Source organism: Ascidia mentula, chromosome 6 (genome assembly GCF_947561715.1).
Source record: "Ascidia mentula chromosome 6, kaAscMent1.1, whole genome shotgun sequence".
NCBI lineage: Eukaryota > Metazoa > Chordata > Ascidiacea > Phlebobranchia > Ascidiidae > Ascidia > Ascidia mentula.
In genome coordinates, this window is record NC_138571.1 from 13865529 (window position 1) to 13884243 (window position 18715).

General features: G+C 38.1%; 1 protein-coding gene and 2 pseudogenes across 3 annotated transcripts; 2 read left to right on the plus strand and 1 right to left on the minus strand.

The window, feature by feature from the left end:
• The first annotated feature begins 42 nt into the window (after nt 1–42).
• On the plus strand, nt 43–13777 carry LOC145906833 (tubulin alpha-1A chain-like). The gene is made up of 7 exons (XM_082994307.1): nt 43–180; nt 1715–1937; nt 2259–2560; nt 11838–12075; nt 12387–12655; nt 13117–13310; nt 13587–13777. Exons 1-7 carry the CDS (start codon nt 178–180, stop codon nt 13720–13722), a joined length of 1365 nt encoding a protein of 454 aa, XP_082850433.1. The 5' UTR covers nt 43–177; the 3' UTR covers nt 13723–13777.
• LOC145906338 (uncharacterized) lies at nt 5353–10571 on the minus strand (annotated as a pseudogene). The gene is made up of 10 exons (XR_014402816.1): nt 10545–10571; nt 10378–10410; nt 9282–9314; nt 7480–9214; nt 6706–6744; nt 6565–6621; nt 6263–6319; nt 6056–6115; nt 5467–5653; nt 5353–5405 (listed from the first exon to the last, which is right to left on the minus strand). The product of XR_014402816.1 is annotated as an uncharacterized LOC145906338 (transcript).
• Nucleotides 13778–14393: 616 nt separating the features above from the next.
• On the plus strand, nt 14394–18460 carry LOC145906834 (tubulin alpha-1 chain-like; annotated as a pseudogene). The gene is made up of 6 exons (XR_014402868.1): nt 14394–14531; nt 15946–16168; nt 16527–16828; nt 17259–17490; nt 17580–17845; nt 18262–18460. The product of XR_014402868.1 is annotated as a tubulin alpha-1 chain-like (transcript).
• Nucleotides 18461–18715: the final 255 nt, after the last annotated feature.

Here is an 18715-nt window from a genome sequence, read left to right on the forward strand (position 1 = left end):
GTGAAAGCAATCGGGAAATGTGAGGACTCGAGCAATTGTTCAGACGACCGTCGCGCCAGAAGTCTCAACAACCACACGGCGAGAAGACCAGCGATAAAAAGTTGAGACTTAGTGCAATAATTTGATCAGTTCTCGTCGTTGGAACACTTTGACGTTCGCAACATCCTACACTACGAAATGGTGATTGTTTAGTTAAGTTTGTTAATTATTACCACCGGGTAACGTGTGGTTAACACACGATGTGATTCTTTTATGTAGAAATTGTAAAATAAATCAGAAAATAGAAACATAAACGTCATTTTTTAAACTTCTTTCAGATTATGAAATACTATTTCAAATATTCTACCATTTTACAACAAATGCCCTTGCTGGAATATAGTCCAAGTGAAATGTTCACCAATTTTGGGGATTGCGTAATGACGCGGTTTAACAACGGCATGTAATCAACTCGCGTACACGATCCATTTCACGATAACAGCAATTTGCTATTTTGAAGGTTTATTCATTGCAAATTTGGGCAGAAAACGATTTATTTTAAATGATAGATGCTTTTGAATATTAAAACCTGCAAGTGTGTGTGACATAAATCAGCCAGGAATTGTGCGTCTTGAGGTAGATATGAAACCTCACAGTAACTGAACCTGACGTTCGAGTTAAAAATCAATTTAATTTCTTTGCTTCAAATGGCCGTTCCTAGAAAAATAATAAAAAACAGTAAATAAAGCAGAGCTTTCCAGCCGTGTACCACCCGGCTGCTGGGTACGAAATTAGGCATGAAGGGGTACCTTGTCAGTTTATAGAGTAGATTGCAGCAGCAATACAATACACGATGCTCGCCAAGATTCAACGTATATGCAGTTGGCACAACAGTAGTTTCGTTCAGTTATTTCGCTTGTTGCAATTGCAAACATATAGGTTTTGATTAAATGACAATGTCGTTTGGTAATAGAATCCATTTAGGCTATACAATAAAGGTGTCTAAAGCTATAAACAGTAAAAATATCTCGACTATCAAGTGGGTACAGCAGACGTACGAACAAAATAAAGTGAAACACTAAATAAAATGCAAATGTTTTTTGTCGTTATTGTTGCAACCGTCAAGTACACTCGGACTAGCAGTTTTGTTGATATAGATACTTTTTGTGTGCGATCCTCTGCTATGTTGTGATCCTCAGTTATCGCGTAACGCGATAGTGCATGGTCATAATTTAAGTGGCAATTAGTTTTCTTTATGCTGAAGACAATACATGGTCCGCATTGTTCTCGTCTTGTCGATCATAACAACACAACAGAAAGCGGAGACTTGCCGAAGGAATAAACATGGGCCGAATTCCCAAGCAATTTTTTTGTGTCTGTGCAATGCCATAGTGTCTCGGCATAATTTACGTGGTTTTCAATTAGTGTATATATGTTGAATACAATATACACGACCCTCATTGCTTTCCTATTGTCGATCATAATAACACAACGGAAACCGGAAGCATTTGGGAGTTTCGATCCCATCAAAGCAAAACAAGGGCAGTACAAGTGCACGGTATAAACTAACCAGGGAAATCCTACATATTTAACTCATAGCATATATGACTGGCACCACAGCTTCAGAAGCATATGTAAAAATAAAGCAAGTATCTTCTATCAATAAAATCCCTAGCACCAACAATAGAAATATTAGTCTAAGTAATAATTAATGTGCGACATATCTTTTGTTTGACAGCGTGAATGTATCTCAATCCACGTCGGCCAAGCCGGTGTCCAAATTGGCAACGCTTGCTGGGAGCTCTACTGTCTTGAGCACGGAATCCAGCCCGATGGTCAAATGCCCAGCGATAAAACCATTGGAGGAGGCGATGACTCCTTCAACACCTTCTTCAGCGTGACAGGAGCTGGAAAACACGTGCCACGTGCCGTATTCGTCGACCTCGAGCCTACTGTCGTGGGTACGAAAAATCCTGCATTTTAATAAAGACATATTTTTATTGTTGTCCGCTTTATATCTTAGTTTGTGTTTGCGCAAATATTTTTGTCCAAAGATAATTTATCGCCCTTAAATCTTTAAATAAAATGTTCCGTAACAAGAGCTTAGTTTCTATAAATTGATTCGCACATAACAAACAAAAATATCATTGCTCCTCTTGCACTTATGTTACGAAAGTGTTTATTGTAATTAACGTTTCGTCCACCATCCGGCGAGACTTTACTTAGGGTTATTACTATACCTGGCAGCAAGAATAGCACCATATCAATCATTACATCTACAGATGAAGTTCGCACTGGTACATACCGCCAGCTCTTCCTCCCCGAACAGCTGATCACTGGAAAGGAAGACGCAGCGAACAACTACGCTCGCGGCCACTACACCATCGGTAAAGAGATTGTTGGTCTCGTCCTCGACAGAATCCGCGAGCTCGCCGACCAGTGTACCGGTCTCCAAGGATTCCTCATCTTCCACTCCTTCGGGGGAGGAACCGGATCCGGATTCACTTCCCTTCTTATGGAGAGACTCTCCGTCGACTACGGCAAGAAATCGAAGCTTGAGTTCGCCATCTACCCAGCCCCGCAGGTGTGTACGTTATAAGAGTTACCAAAAATGCGAAACATGCCACAGCATAAATGAATGGATGGAAAATTGTCGACCTATTTTAAGTTTTACAGCTCCAAGTAACTTTCTGAGACACTTATACTTTATCATAAAAACCTGTTTAATACAAATTACTGACTATATGAACTTTCATAAACATTTACATTATAGGTTTCCACTGTAACGGTTCGAAACAAATTTGAAATTTTCGAAACGAATTTGGAAACGAATTTTGGAAACAAAATTTTTTGCGTATTGTGTCCACTTGGTTGGGGTAGAGGGTTATAAATGACATCGATGCCGGTCCGTGTGTCAGAGACGGTAATAGGCGGTGTTACGTCATAATACACGGGTTAAAATATACCACTATTGGTTTAAGTAGGATTTTTAATGACACACTCCATACATGCATATAAAAATAACCAACATTTCACGCTACTGCTAGGGGGGATGGGGTACTGTGTGCTGGATCTAATGGGGTTATATTCTTATGCAAATTACGCCATGCAAACAATTTTAACTTTCAGAAATATATGTTTCTTAATGTAAAATACATTGATCATTCCGCATTAAGTGCAAATTATTAATAACGCTAACAAACGTCAAAAAATCGTATCGTTGTTATAACTGTATTACGCGCGCACTACGCAAGAGGTATATTACGTCACAATAACATTGTTAGGTCCATTTCAACTTGCGGTACCAACTCACAGCGGTTTTCTGTGAGGACCATAGTACTTAAATTACAAAAAGGATCACGGGTGGATTCCTGAATATTACATTTGCTTTTGTGGTGAGATTGATCAACCAAGTACCACACAAAACGAGTATCCTTCACGTTTATTCAAAGCCGTTTCATTTGACACATTGCAAACATGTTCAAAGAGATTTAATTCAACACAACTAGATCTATCAAAATTTGTAAACAACGGAACATTGAATTTCAGTAATGCATACTGAAAACTCAATGGGATTGCGTGAAAACGGGCGCTAATACGATGCTTCCGGGTTGGCCGGTTTCAAATAGCTTGCTCCTTATCAACACAAAAATTAAACTACAAAAAACATGTCCACAGTACACTTACACCATAGCAATACAAAACTGCACAGCGAAGTTCAGCATTATGGACAGTAAAATATGCAGGACATTCAATAACGTTGTTCAAAAACCGGCGACAATACGATAGGTGCGGTTAGACCGGTTTTAAATGGCTTGATCCCTGTTAACATAAAATGAATTAAAAGCTAAGGCTACAACATTCATCTCACATTTCACTTACAGCATGCCAACACAAAACTACACAGCGAATTTCAGCAGTATACACTTACAAATATGCAAGATATTCGATTATTTTGCCTGAAAAGGGCGCTACTACGCTGCGTTCGGTTAGACCCGTTTCATATAGCTTGATCCCTTTTAACACAAGAAGTACTTAAGCTACTACATTTATATTTGCAGTAGACTTAAAGTCAACAATGTAAAGCAGCAGAGCGAATTTCAGCGGTATACACCTAAACATATGCAAGATATTCGATTATTTTGCGTGAAAAGGGCGTTTATTCGCAAAACAATTAGCTTGACCCTTATTAACTGTTGAGTACTAAAGCTATAACATTTATCGCCAGTTTTTTCGCAAAATAATTAAATGTTGGATGTGTTTGATAGTATGCATGGTGCTGTAATTTGCTGTGCTAACTTGTATGGGTATACTGTTAAGAGATATATTATAGCATTTGTGCTGTTTGTGTTGATAAGAGGCAATCTATTCGAAACAGGTCTAAACGAACGCATCGTATTTGCCAAATCATTGAATATCTAACATATTTCACTGTGCGTAGCTGTGAAAATTCGCTGTGCAGTTTAAACATTTTGAATGATTTACATTTAAATCGGCGCTAATACGGTTTCAACCTTTTTAATAGTTTGATGTTTGTAAAAGCTAGAAGATTGCTTGTCATGATAGATAAATGAACGCAAACACATTCTGATATCATGTATGTATTACAGAAAAACAAGGGTTTTGAAAGAAAACAAGTACGGTGGAAAGCAAGCTAAAATGGTACACAGCACTACTAGCTACAAGAATAAAAAGAATGGAAAGGTATGACAGGCCAGCAAGTAATAAGCTTACTTTGTACACAACAAGTGGAAAGGTATGTCAGGCCAGCAAGTAATAAGCTTACTTTGTACACAACAAGTGGAAAGGTATGCCAGGCCAGCAAGTAATAAGCTTACTTTGTACACAACAAGTGGAAAGGTATGCCAGGCCAGCAAGTAATAAGCTTACTATGTACACAACAAGTGGAAAGGTATGCCAGGCCAGCAAGTAATAAGCTTACTTTGTACACAACAAGTGGAAAGGTATGCCAGGCCAGCAAGTAATAAGCTTACTTTGTACACAACAAGTGGAAAGGTATGCCAGGCCAGCAAGTAATAAGCTTACTATGTACACAACAAGTGGAAAGGTATGCCAGGCCAGCAAGTAATAAGCTTATTATGTACACAACAAGTGGAAAGGTATGCCAGGCCAGCAAGTAATAAGCTTACTTCGTACACAACAAGTGGAAAGGTATGCCAGGCCAGCAAGTAATAAGCTTACTTTGTACACAACAAGTGGAAAGGTATGCCAGGCCAGCAAGTAATAAGCTTACTATGTACACAACAAGTGGAAAGGTAGCTACCATAATACACAAAATCAAAAGAATGGAAAGGTATGTCAGGCCAGCAATTCGTAGTATTGTTGAATGACAGCACAGGCAAAGTTTTTTTTCTATCACTTTCGAGGACTTGAACACTCCGAGTCTGATTGACATCTTTCGAAGCTTCCTTTATAAAAAACATGTTCGTTTGTTTAAAGCAAAAACATGACAGCTGAATTCCTACTTACTGGGTTTGACCACTATTGCATCATAATAATTTGTGTTGGTCCACTTTGCCTGCACCACATCTCCCACATTGATGTGAAGAAAGTCTTCACAGATCTTCACAGATCTTCCCATTCTTTTTTATTCTATGTGGATTAAAGTAAACTCTTTCCACATCATCCTCGACAAACTTTACTTGAATGTAGGAACCTGGAAATACAAGTTGGAATATTGTACCTATGTATATGTTATTATACAGTTTTTGTTCAGCTGGTCATGTTCACAGTTTGCAAACAGCAATTCGAATTACGTCTAATCAGAGATTCTCAAACCTAAACCGAACGTGAAACGAGGAAGGATTGTGCTTGTGCTGTAAAGTTTTAACTTACAAGATACACAAACCTTTACACAAAACCATATTTCATGTTATTATCCGTAGAGTTTCATGTTACAAATACTTGTTGATTGCAGCCAACAAAAAACATTTCAGCAAGATTATTTCCAGCCATGGTAAAGTAAAATGGTTGATAACCACTGTTTTAGTATCACATTTACTAATTGAAAGTTAGTAGGATTACACTCTTGTAGATAAGCAAAAATATGTTTGTATACTTGTTTGTCTTGATTCTTTTTTTTTCGTTTGCCTTACTTTCCGGTCAGGTTGAACAATCACTAAAACATATATTATTACGTGAATTGCATAAATTAATTTTTTTTCAAGCATGCTCCCATGAAAAAAGGTTTCAGAACATGTAAAATTGAACACCAGTTGAATTTAGAATATACATATATTGAACTTATACACAAAATAAAAAATACCTGGTTTTGGTAATGTTGGCTTATCACTGGATGATGTTGCAGAGCCCTCATAGTCCACTGAAATAATTATGTTACATATGTGAAACAATGACCAACCATTACATTTGCAAAGTCAGTTAAAACATCAACATGTCACGGTGAAGCATAGTAATTTCACTTTATATTATGTGGTTTACGGCACAGGTATATACGTTATCACTGTCATTCGCAATAAACATAGTATGTTATATGAAACTAACACCAGTTAAATTAAGTATACATACATATGCATTAAAATTATACACAAAACAATAAACACATACCAGGTGTTAGTGTTGTTGGCTTATCACTGGATGATGTTGCAGAGCCCTCGTAGTCCACTGAAATAAGTATATATGTTACATATGTGAAACAATGACCAACCATTAAGTTTACAAAGCCAGTAAAATTTGAAATTTATTTACCACTGCTTTCCAAGTTCATGCTTTTATCTGCCCTTTCAGCTACAACATATAATGTTATGTGTATAGTTTTAGATAATGTAAACTGATAGTTTAAAGTAGGGATGCACCGAAAGTTCGGTTTGCCGAATTTATTCGGCCGAAACTAAGGTTTTCGCAATTATTCGGTTTCGGCCGAATATTTCTGCAAAATTCGGCCGAAACCGAAACTTTGTTATTGCATATAACGCTGAAACGAAAAGTTAGAAAAGGTCAAAATCATTGTTTAAACTGTACGAATATGTTCGTTTCATTTGTTCACTTTCACAGAAATGATAAAAATCAACTTTAAGCACTTATGGTACAGAAGACGAGGTTATTCTTCAAGCGCCAAAAAAGGCTGTGTGATTGGATAAGATGTAATCCAGTATATGTTTTGTTTAAATTTATTGCGTTTAAAGAGATGGATACCAAAATTAGTTTCGGTTTATTCGGCCGAATTAATTCGGCAACTTTTGCCGAATATTCGGTTTCGGCCGAATATAAAAATAGCTGTTTCGGTGCATCACTAGTTTAAAGCAGTGTTGCCACCAGCAGCTTTCAACCTTCCATTGTAAAATTATGTGACAGTTACATTTTTTAGCTACAACATGTCACTGTGAAGCATAGTAATTTCAGATTTTAGATTATCTGGTTTGGCATATTTTTTGCTACAACTTGGCAATATACATAAGTTTTAGATAACCATAGATTAGACCTATCTTCAACAATAGCTTGAGTAAAATCCATTTTAATTACCAATAGCAATGTCCTTCAAAATTTTTCTCGCCTTGATCACTAGCTCGCTTGGATGGCTGACATCGTAAAATTTTTCTGCTACCAACATTGAATGACCTTCAGCCCTCGCCACTGCCTGCTGAGCTTTCGAACTTTGGTTACGCATGTGTGTTGTTATAAGTTTTCTTACATCAGTTACAGTGACAACCTTTCCAAATATGGTTGAGGAGATTTTCTGGAACATCGAATTAAATTGAGAAGGGTTCATTCGGTCCCCACTATTGGCCGCTGAAAAAGAAGGAAAGGCCCGGTCACTGTTTTCTGGTTCTTTGTGTAGAAATTTCCAAATATGTTTGGAAACAGCCTTAAGACACTCTAACTCCTCCACAGACACTGCAATACATCCATGGTGCCTTTTTTCTTTCTGATCCTTTACCATTATGGTGTATGTTTGATTTGGTGTTTCAATTTCTGCAGTATTCAGCTCTGTTATGGTCATGCCTGTCAGAACAGAGGAACGGCAACCTGCCCTGCACACAATCCTCGCGAAAATATCAGAACATATTTTTCTTGAAACATTGTCTTTTAGTATTGTGGTGCTGTTTCTGAACTTCTGTAGTTCCTTCATATCTGTTCTTTTTTCATAATCTAGTATTGCTCTGAATGGCGAGGGTAGTCCTTTCAGGGCAACTCTGGACTTTTCTTTAACAAACTGACTTCTCTTTTCTTTTTTCGACCTCTGTTTTTCAAGCCAGGACTTCACATGGATCTTAACACTTTTCCTGTGGACATCAGGGTATTCCAGCTCCAAGAATTCAATAAAATTCGACAGCGTTGCTAAATAAACATATTTAGTGCCATCACACCCTTCTGTTTTTACGTTTGCCTTTAAGTTTTCAAATATTGAGCTTGGGTGATGTATGGTATCCAGGTCATTTAACATTAGCTTTATTTGCTTGATGTATGTATTCGCGACGCTTTCATTTGTGGGTTCTCTCTTGCCAACGCCCACTTTTGTAAGTGCAGTCTTATAGTGTTCCAAAATGGAGTGCATTGCACGCGATTGTGTGGAGCACTGCTTTTTAAAAACTTTTCGCTCCTCACTGCCCATACATATTTCTGGATGCATTATTTTTAAGTGGCTCTCCAGACCACTAACCACCCTTTTACAGATGGAGCACTGGTACCCCTTGTACTCTGGTTTTGACAGTTTTACTTTCGAGTCATAAAGAAAGTCTTCTTTGGGTACCTCTGGATGGAGTTTGCGGTGATGGGTAACATTTATGTAATGCTTCCCGCATGTTTTCACCGGACACTTCCTCCATCTTCTGCTGCACTCACCTCTAAAGTAATTTCTCAAAAATAACATCTAAATACTTTTTGACTGTGAACTACTGTAGTCAACCTTCCATTTAAATAAAACAAACTTATTCTTGTTTAATTACAAACCAAAAGATCTTGCATACTATACTGTTAATCCATAAAACCATTATATACCTGTAATGTCTTTTCCCTGTTTTGGAAGATCTGCAACAATTTGCATGTATATACCAAATGTAATCAGGACTTTATTTCATACACAAACTGTTTGTGACAAAAAAACTGTTAAACTAACTGCTATAAGTTACTTTTTCTCTAATTTTCTTTCAGTCTTTTTGTATCTAACCAGTGACTGTTGTTACATATATATGCAGAAATAACCCAATTACATAACCATACTCACTTGTAGCTTGAAGATGAACTTTCATCCTGTTTTCTACAAATTCACAAAATAGTTTCGATAAAAGTACAAATCCAACAGCAAACAAATAAAAAAAACTTGCCTCTTTAAGCCATGTTTCTCCTTTTCATATTTTCTAAAAAAAGAGATTTGTAAGTTTGGCTGTGTCATGAAAATTACTTAGTTCAGAAAGAGGTGATATTCTGTCATGTAATGGCATGATACATGTCTGCATGGTAGATGTAAAGGTTGTACACAGTGCACCAGTGTATCTGTAAGTAATTAAATTGGTAACCAGTCGGCAGAGTATGGCAGCTGCACGCACAAGTTGTTTTTAAACTTTTTGTTTTTTGCACACTTGTCTAAACACAAAACAATCCACGAAAAAAATACAGCATGTATCAATTAAAAGACAGTAAATGCGGAGCTTTTCACGACGAGTCAGCATTCAGGGTTGTTAATTTGGAAAAACATTTGCTCCAAATAAAGTTTGTCATTAACATTGCACGCGGACCTGGTGGCCGTGCACGCACGCCGAAAAATTAGGTCCTGCACGCCCAAGATCTCGTTGGAAACTACCATGTTATGCAGACTGGATTGGCAATGCTTTTGGCCTAGCTAGTCCCGGCTCGCGAGCTCGAACTTCATCAGTATCCTAAGAATTTTTTTTCGCAGTTTTGCTTGTGACTGGTCCAGATTGGCTGTGATGCATTTACCTAAATTTCCCGGTAACACAACATGACAGTTAAGGCTAACAATATTTTAATGAATTTAAGTGAGCAAGCTGATATTCATTTAATTGTTGCAAGCTGCTGGTTTGATTACATAAATCTTACTAATGGTGCTTTGGGCGAATGTCACAATCTTACTGTCTAAAAAGCCAAGTAACTTTCACTTTGTGGGGACTATCTATAATTATGTTGTAAAATGCTAAATGTTAAGCAAATGCCCATAAAGACGACAAAGTAAATTTTATTTGAACTCACCAGACTGGAAAGGTTGGTAATTCAACACATTCTTATTGTGTGGATTATCAAACCTTTTTTTATTTAAACGCACGTTAGCTAAATTCTATCATTCAATTTGCGGAAAAAGTGTGGAAACAAAACTCTTTTTTCTATTTCAATCCAGTCTAGGTAAGCAAAAATTCAAGTGTGTTTATACATTAGTATTATATAGCCTACATATTATATATTTACCTTCTTTCAAAATGACGATGTTTTTTATGTTTTCTGCACAAACATCAAATATTTCATTGTTATTGGGCATATTTAAATACAAAATAACTTTATTTAAAACAACAATATTAACCAATTTGATGGATTAAATTCAGGCAAGAAAAAATTTGGCAGTAGAAGTAGCCTACCGTGTTTCTGTGCTTGAATCTGAAATGCAAATTGCCACATCGCTTGACTCACTTGAATCAAGCCACTCTACCTCTTGACGTTCAGAATCGGAATCCGTAGTACTGTCACACATTTCTACACAACTATTTAGAGTTTTAGACAACACCGATCACAACAAAACTAGAAAACTTTCAAAATAAAATATCACGTGTGCTTCCAATAAGCCTTTTAACTTACCCACAGCAGAACTGTTTTTTGTTGACGAGGAAGAAATGTCATGATCAATTCAGATCATCAAACACGAATTTTGTTTCGAAATGCATTGCCAGCCGCTATAAGATAACTTGGAAACGAATTTTGTTTCGAAATGCATTGCCAGCCGCTATACGGCAACTTGGAAACGAAATTTGTTTCCGAAACGAATTTTGTTTCGAAATGCATTGCCAGCCGCTACAAGGCAACTTGGAAACGAATTTTGTTTCCGAAACGAATTTTGTTTCGAAATGCATTGCCAGCCGCTATACGGCAACTTGGAAACGAATTTTGTTTCCGAAACGAATTTTGTTTCAGAAACGAATTTTGTTTCGAAATGCATTGCCAGCCGCTGTACGGCAACTTGGAAACGAATTTTGTTTCCGAAACGAATTTTGTTTCAGAAACGAATTTTGTTTCGAAATGCATTGCCAGCCGCTGTACTGCAACTTGGAAACGAATTTTGTTTCCGAAACGAATTTTGTTTCGAAATGCATTGCCAGCCGCTATACGGTAACTTGGAAACGAATTTTGTTTCGAAATGCATTGCCAGCCGCTATACGGCAACTTGGAAACGAATTTTGTATCGAAATCCATTGCCAGCCGCTATCAGGTGACTTCGAAACAAAAGTTGTTTCCGAAACGAATTTTGTTTCGAAATGCAGCCGCTATACGGCAACTTGGAAACAAAATTCGTTTTGGAAACAAATTTCGATTCCAAGTTGCCGTTTTACGTCTGGGAATGCGTTTCGAAACAAAATTCGTTTCCAAAACTCCTTCAAGGTAGATTTTGACGTCACAACACAAAATCTGATAATTGTGACCTCCATGTTTCCATCTAGTGGTTTTTATTTTTTGAAACAATATTTGTTCTCAAATTAGTTTCCAAATTTATTTCAAGTCGTAACCAAAAATTGTGAAATTTTGTTTCTAAGAAACAAAATTCGTTTCGAAATTCGTTTCTAATTTTGTTTCCGAAACAAATTTCATCATTTCGAAACAAAAGTTTCGACGAAACGAATTTTGAAACGGTTTTTTTTTTCTTATGGAAAAATATATAGGCCGCCATACCCACTGCAGTGGTCGAGCCATACAACTCAATTCTGACGACCCACACTACCTTGGAGCACTCCGACTGTGCTTTCATGGTCGACAACGAGGCCATCTACGACATCTGCCGCAGAAACCTCGACATCGAACGACCAACCTACACCAACTTGAACCGATTGGTTGGACAAATCGTTTCATCCATCACAGCTTCGTTGCGATTTGATGGCGCGCTCAACGTCGATCTTAGTGGTATGTTATGTTATAAATTCTAAGTATAAATAAATTTGAAAATGACATTATATTCCGAACTGGTGCAGTGTGTATGTTAAATGTCATTTTAGCCAAAGAAAAGTCTATGCCTGGCCGTTTGGTGTCTACAAAAGTCGCATTAAGTTAAAATGTTCGGGACATAATAGGTCGAAACAGTGGTCATATGTCTGCAGCTCACATAATTCATATTATTGACTTCATACTGCCAAAATAAAAGAATCTTAGTTATAGATTCCTTTCAGAAAAGCTTATTTTCATAAAACGTTTCAACCATTGTTCACTTTTTCCAGAGTTCCAAACCAACTTGGTGCCATATCCACGTATCCACTTTCCATTGGCCACCTACGCCCCCGTCATTTCAGCGGAGAAAGCTTACCAGCACGAGCAGCTTTCCGTTGCCGAGATCACCAACGCTTGCTTTGAGCCAGCCAACCAGATGGTAAAATGCGATCCACGTCACGGCAAATACATGGCTTGCTGCATGTTTTACCGCGGTGATGTCGTACCCAAAGACGTGAACGCAGCCATTGCCACTATCAAGACAAAGCGCACCATTCAGGTAAAAATTCTTTTGTTGCAAAAAGATAAAGTTGAAGCAGGAGATTAAGAAGTAGGAGCGACACTTCCTACTTCTGTATCTGTTCTGTTTCTTGACTATTTTCCTGTTTGAGCCAAATGATAAACCTGAAGAAGTAAATTAATAGGCTGTAATTCGTGTGATTGTTTGTTCACATATAAGGTTAACCTACATTTCCGTGATTAAACTTGTATTGGACAAAGCCGCGCATGTGTTTAAACCCGTTTCTAATTTACTGTACAAATGCCCACATCAAAGCTTTCATTGACAAATCTGATTGACACATTTTTGGCGCATCTTTCGTGAAATATGGGTCAGTCAAACTGATAGGGGGCACTCATCGGCAAATAAAGCCCATTCTTTTTCAAATGCACATTAGATCAATTCATTTGCTCTCATCTCATTTGATAGAACATAAAAATTGATACGATTTATCTCTTCAGTTTGTGGATTGGTGTCCAACTGGCTTCAAAGTTGGAATCAACTGCCAGCCTCCAACTGTTGTTCCGGGCGGAGATTTGGCCAAAGTGCAGCGCGCTGTCTGCATGTTGAGCAACACAACCGCCATCGCAGAGGCGTGGGCGCGTTTGGACCACAAGTTCGACTTGATGTATGCCAAGCGTGCATTCGTCCACTGGTAAGTCAACTTTTATTTTGTGGATTTTAATAGCTAAATATGCTTATATGTGTTAGGACTTTGAGACTGCAAAATGTATTATTAGTTTACGACTTCAAAACACAATAATTAGGCCTAAAAATATAGGAGTTATGTGCGATTCAACCTTCGCCACATTTAAAGAAATACCATCAAGAATACAACAAACTAATAATTTTAAGTATACGCTCGGATGCAAATTAAATAAAATTACATACTTTAATAAAATAAAAATAAAACAACACATGTGAATTAAAGGTACGTCGGAGAGGGAATGGAAGAGGGAGAATTCTCCGAAGCTCGTGAGGATCTTGCCGCTCTCGAGAAAGATTACGAAGAAGTCGGTGTTGTCTCCGTTGAGGGCGAAGGAGAAGAGGAAGGAGAAGAATATTAAGAGATCACATTGGATCCATTGGACGGTTTTCCCGCTTGTGATTTCTATGTGAATACACCGAGCATTTAAATGTGTTTGTTGTTAATTGACTCCGCTGTCACATCTATCAGAGAAGCGTTAAGACGGAATGTTAAACACCAGGTGTCGCTAAAGATGAAAGTCTGCAAAGGAAAAACATGGGTTCCAATCCCGCTGTTTTATAACAAATATAAAAAAAAATTACCCCCCAAACACCCTAATACCAAGTACAAAACTTGATTGTATTTTGTGACCAGGATGACATGGCTTCAAATCCTGGTTTGGTAAAAAAATACTTGCCCAAGTTAGGGGAAAATGTGGTTAAAGCCCGATGTGCAAAACATAATGGATTTCATTGTGGCGTCAGAAGCTGCAACATGATGTGCTGTGGTTAATATTTGGTCCGGATCAAACGCTGCAAAATGATGCTGAAATTTCTTATTTAATCTGGCCAAAAAACACAAAAAGCTCGCCACGACCAGAAACCTAAATGCGCAAGTCCAAAACAGCGTTCTTTACAAATTTGCATTTAAAAATGTTCAAGACAATACATAACTCCAGTTACGTAGGCCTGCGCTTTGTTCAGTCGTTCATAACAAGAAAACAGAAACGTGAAAGCAATCGGGAAATGTGAGGACTCGAGCAATTGTTCAGACGACCGTCGCGCCAGAAGTCTCAACAACCACACGGCGAGAAGACCAGCGATAAAAAGTTGAGACTTAGTGCAATAATTTGATCAGTTCTCGTCGTTGGAACACTTTGACGTTCGCAACATCCTACACTACGAAATGGTGATTGTTTAGTTAAGTTTGTTAATTATTACCACCGGGTAACGTGTGCTTAACACACGATGTGATTCTTTTATGTAGAAATTGAAAATAAATCAGAAAATAGAAACATAAACGTCATTTAATAAACTTCTTTCAGATTATGAAATACTATTTCAAATATTCTACCATTTTACAACAAATGCCCTTGCTGGAATATAGTCCAAGTGAAATGTTCACCAATTTTGGGGATTGCGTAATGACGTGGTTTAACAACGGCATGTAATCAACTCGCGTACACGATCCATTTCACGATAACAGCAATTTGCTATTTTGAAGGTTTATTCATTGCAAATTCGTGCAGAAAACGATTTGTTTTAAGTGATATGCTTTTGAATATTAAAACCTGCAAGTGTGTGTGACATAAATCAGCCAGGAATTGTGCGTCTTGAGGTAGATATGAAACCTCACAGTAACTGAACCTGACGTTCGAGTTAAAAATCAATTTAATTTCTTTGCTTCAAATGGCCGTTCCTAGAAAAATAATAAAAAACAGTAAATAAAGCAGAGCTTTCCAACCGTGTACCACCCTGCTGGGTACGAAATTAGGCATTAAGGGGTACGAAATTGTCAACATTTAGGTTTTGATTCAATGACAATGTTCTTTGGTAATAGAATCCATTTAGGCTATACACTAAAGGTGTTTAAAGTTATAAATAGTAAAAATATCTCGACTATCAAGGGATACAGCAGACTTGCGAACAAAATAATGTGGAACACTAAATAAAATGCAACTGTTTGTTGTCGTTATTGTTGCAACCGTCAAGTACACTCGAACCAGCAGTTTCGTTGATATAGATACTTTTTGTGTGCGATCCTCTGCGATGTTGTGATCCTCAGTTATCGTGTAACGCGATAGTGCATGGTCATAATTTAAATGGCAATTAGTTTTCTTCATGCTGAAGACAATATATGGTCCGCATTGTTCTCGTCTTGTCGATCATAACAACACAACAGAAAGCGGAGACTTGCCGAAGGAATAAACATGGGCCGAATTCCAAGCAATTTTTTTGTGTCTGTGCAATGCCATAGTGTCTCGGCATAATTTACGTGGTTTTCAACTAGTGTATATATGTTGAATACAATATACACGACCCTCATTGCTTTCCTATTGTCGATCATAATAACACAACGGAAACCGGAAGCATTTGGGAGTTTCAATCCCATCAAAGCAAAACAAGGGCAGTACAAGTGCACGGTATAAACTAACCAGGGAAATCCTACATATTTAACTCATAGCATATATGACTGGCACCACAGCTTCAGAAGCATATGTAAAAATAAAGCAAGTATCTTCTATCAATAAAATCCCTAGCACCAACAATAGAAATATTAGTCCAAGTAATAATTAATGTGCGACATATCTTTTGTCTGACAGCGTGAATGTATCTCAATCCACGTCGGCCAAGCTGGAGTCCAGATGGGAAATGCCTGCTGGGAGCTCTACTGTCTTGAGCACGGAATCGAACCTGACGGGCGAATGAGCAGCGATAAAACCACTGGAGGAGGCGATGACTCCTTCAACAACTTCTTCAGCGAGACCGCGGAAGGAAAATATATTCCACGTGCAGTCTTCATCGACCTTGAACCTGACATCGTGGGTAAGATATCCATAAAGTATTTTTTATTGCGATTGGCTTCTACTTTAATTGGCGTTCCTTTGATAACAGGTTGAAAATTCTAACAAAAAATCACCAAACCGGTCAATTTATGGCATAAAAATCTAAAGGAAAACGTTAACTGCAAGTTTTAATACTTGTTAAGTTTTAGGTTTTCTTAAGCTAGGTTGTTACAGAAGTATTTTTGTTTCGCTGGGTTTGGTTGGGACGATACTCTACGTTTGAGAATCTATGATTCCGCCTTGTGTGAAGAGTTTCATCGCAAACCTTCTTTCTCGTCTCATATACCAAACACTTATAGCGCTTGTACAAAAGATAGAAACATTGATTATATATACAGATGAAGTTCGTACAGGGACATACCGCCAGCTTTTCCACCCCGAGCAGCTGATCACAGGACAGGAGGACGCAGCAAGCAACTATTCCCGTGGCCGCTACACCGTCGATAAGGAGATCGTGAATCTCGTCCTCGAGAGAATCCGCAAGGTTGCCGAGCAGTGCCAAGGTCTCAAACAGTTCCTCATCTTTCATTCACTTGGAGGAGGAACTGGATCCGGTTTCACTTCCCTTCTCATGGATAAACTCTCCGTCAATTACGGCCGGAACCCAAAGCTTGAATTCACCATCTACCCAGCCCCGCAGGTGTGTACGTTTTAAAAATTATGTGCACGTTTTAAAAAAATAACATACGTTGCCGCCAAATGAAAAGATGAATTGGATGTATATTAATCCAATCAAAAAATGCAAATTTGATACAAAATACAATTGCGCAGATAAACAACACATAAAAAAAATAAAATAGCATGGGCACTGATAAAACCATAAAGGTAAGTCAGGCGCCCAGGCAAAATTGAAGAAGATAGGGGCTATTAACGATCAGCTATATTTTCTGCACTATATGTGACTTTCTTAAAGAATATTATAACCCTTAAGATAATTGCTGTAGTTGCTGGTGTACTCTTTGAAAAGACTGACCGTTTAAAAATTGTGTTACTTTTGCGAGCCTTATCTCGCTTCATCAGGCGCTGCCTTTCAAGATAATGGTTTTTACACATGTGTACCTAAACCACAGATTTCCCCTGTCGTTGTCGAGCCATACAACGCGGTACTGAGCACTCATACCACTATAGATCATTCCAACTGCTCCTTTATGTTCGACAACGAGGCCCTCTATGACATCTGTCGCAGAAACCTCGACATCGAAATACCAACCTACACCAACTTGAACCGCTTGGTTGGACAAATCGTTTCATCCATCACAGCTTCGTTGCGATTTGATGGCGCCCTTAACGTCGATCTGACTGGTATGTGATGTTATAAATTCTAAGTATAAATAAATTGGAAGATGACATTTCATCAAGAATTGTTGACAATTGTTCATTTCAATTTTCAGAGTTCCAAACCAACTTTGTGCCGTTTCCGCGTATCCACTTCCAATTGGCCACCTACGCCCCAGTCATCTCAGCGGAGAAAGCTTACCACGAGCAGCTTTCCGTTGCCGAGATCACCAACGCTTGCTTCGAGCCAGCCAACCAGATGGTGAAATGCGACCCACGTCACGGCAAATACATGGCTTGCTGCATGTTGTACCGCGGTGACGTCGTTCCCAAAGACGTCAACGCAGCCATCGCCACCATGAAGACAAAGCGCACCATTCAGGCAAAATTTTCCTTGTTGTAAAAACATAAAGTTGAAGCAGCAGATACAGTAGGAGCGACACTTCTTACTTCTGCATCCATACTGTTTCCTCAGTATTTTACTGTTTGAGCAAAAATGATGGTTCTAAATAAGTAAATTAGTATTCCTTTTGATTGTTTGCTTACTTAAGGTTGAAAACTACATTTTCGTGGTTAACATTTTTTGGGACGAAGTGAGGCATAGGTTTACTATGTTTTTTAATTTACTGTACAAAAGCACACAACAAAGACATACTTTAAACGCATCTTTCATTAAATATGAGTCAGCTTGACAGACAGAGGGCACCCGGGAGCAAAGAAAGCACATTCTTTTGTAAATCCGCAATAGATCAATGTATTTTGATAGAACATAAAAATCAATACGATTTATCTCTTTAGTTTGTGGATTGGTGTCCAACTGGCTTCAAAGTTGGAATCAACTACCAGCCTCCAACTGTTGTTCCCTGGCGGAGATTTGGCCAAAGTCCAGCGCGCTGTATGCATGTTGAGCAACACAACCGCCATCGCTGAGGCGTGGGCGCGTTTGGATCACAAGTTCGACTTGATGTATGCCAAGTGTGCATTCGTCCACTGGTGAGTTCCAAATGTAACTTTTATTTTGTAGGATGTGTTGGTCTTTGTAACTTTAAAATGTAGTATTTGTTCACAACTATAAAACACAATAATTAGGCCTAAATGACTAAAAAATAGGAGCTATTTGCAATTTACCCTCCGCCACCATTAAAGAAATACCACCAAGAATACTATACACTAATTTTTAAAAATACGCTCCATAGATTATAATCTATATTGTGTAACAGAAATTAAATAGATAAATAAAAATAAAACAAAA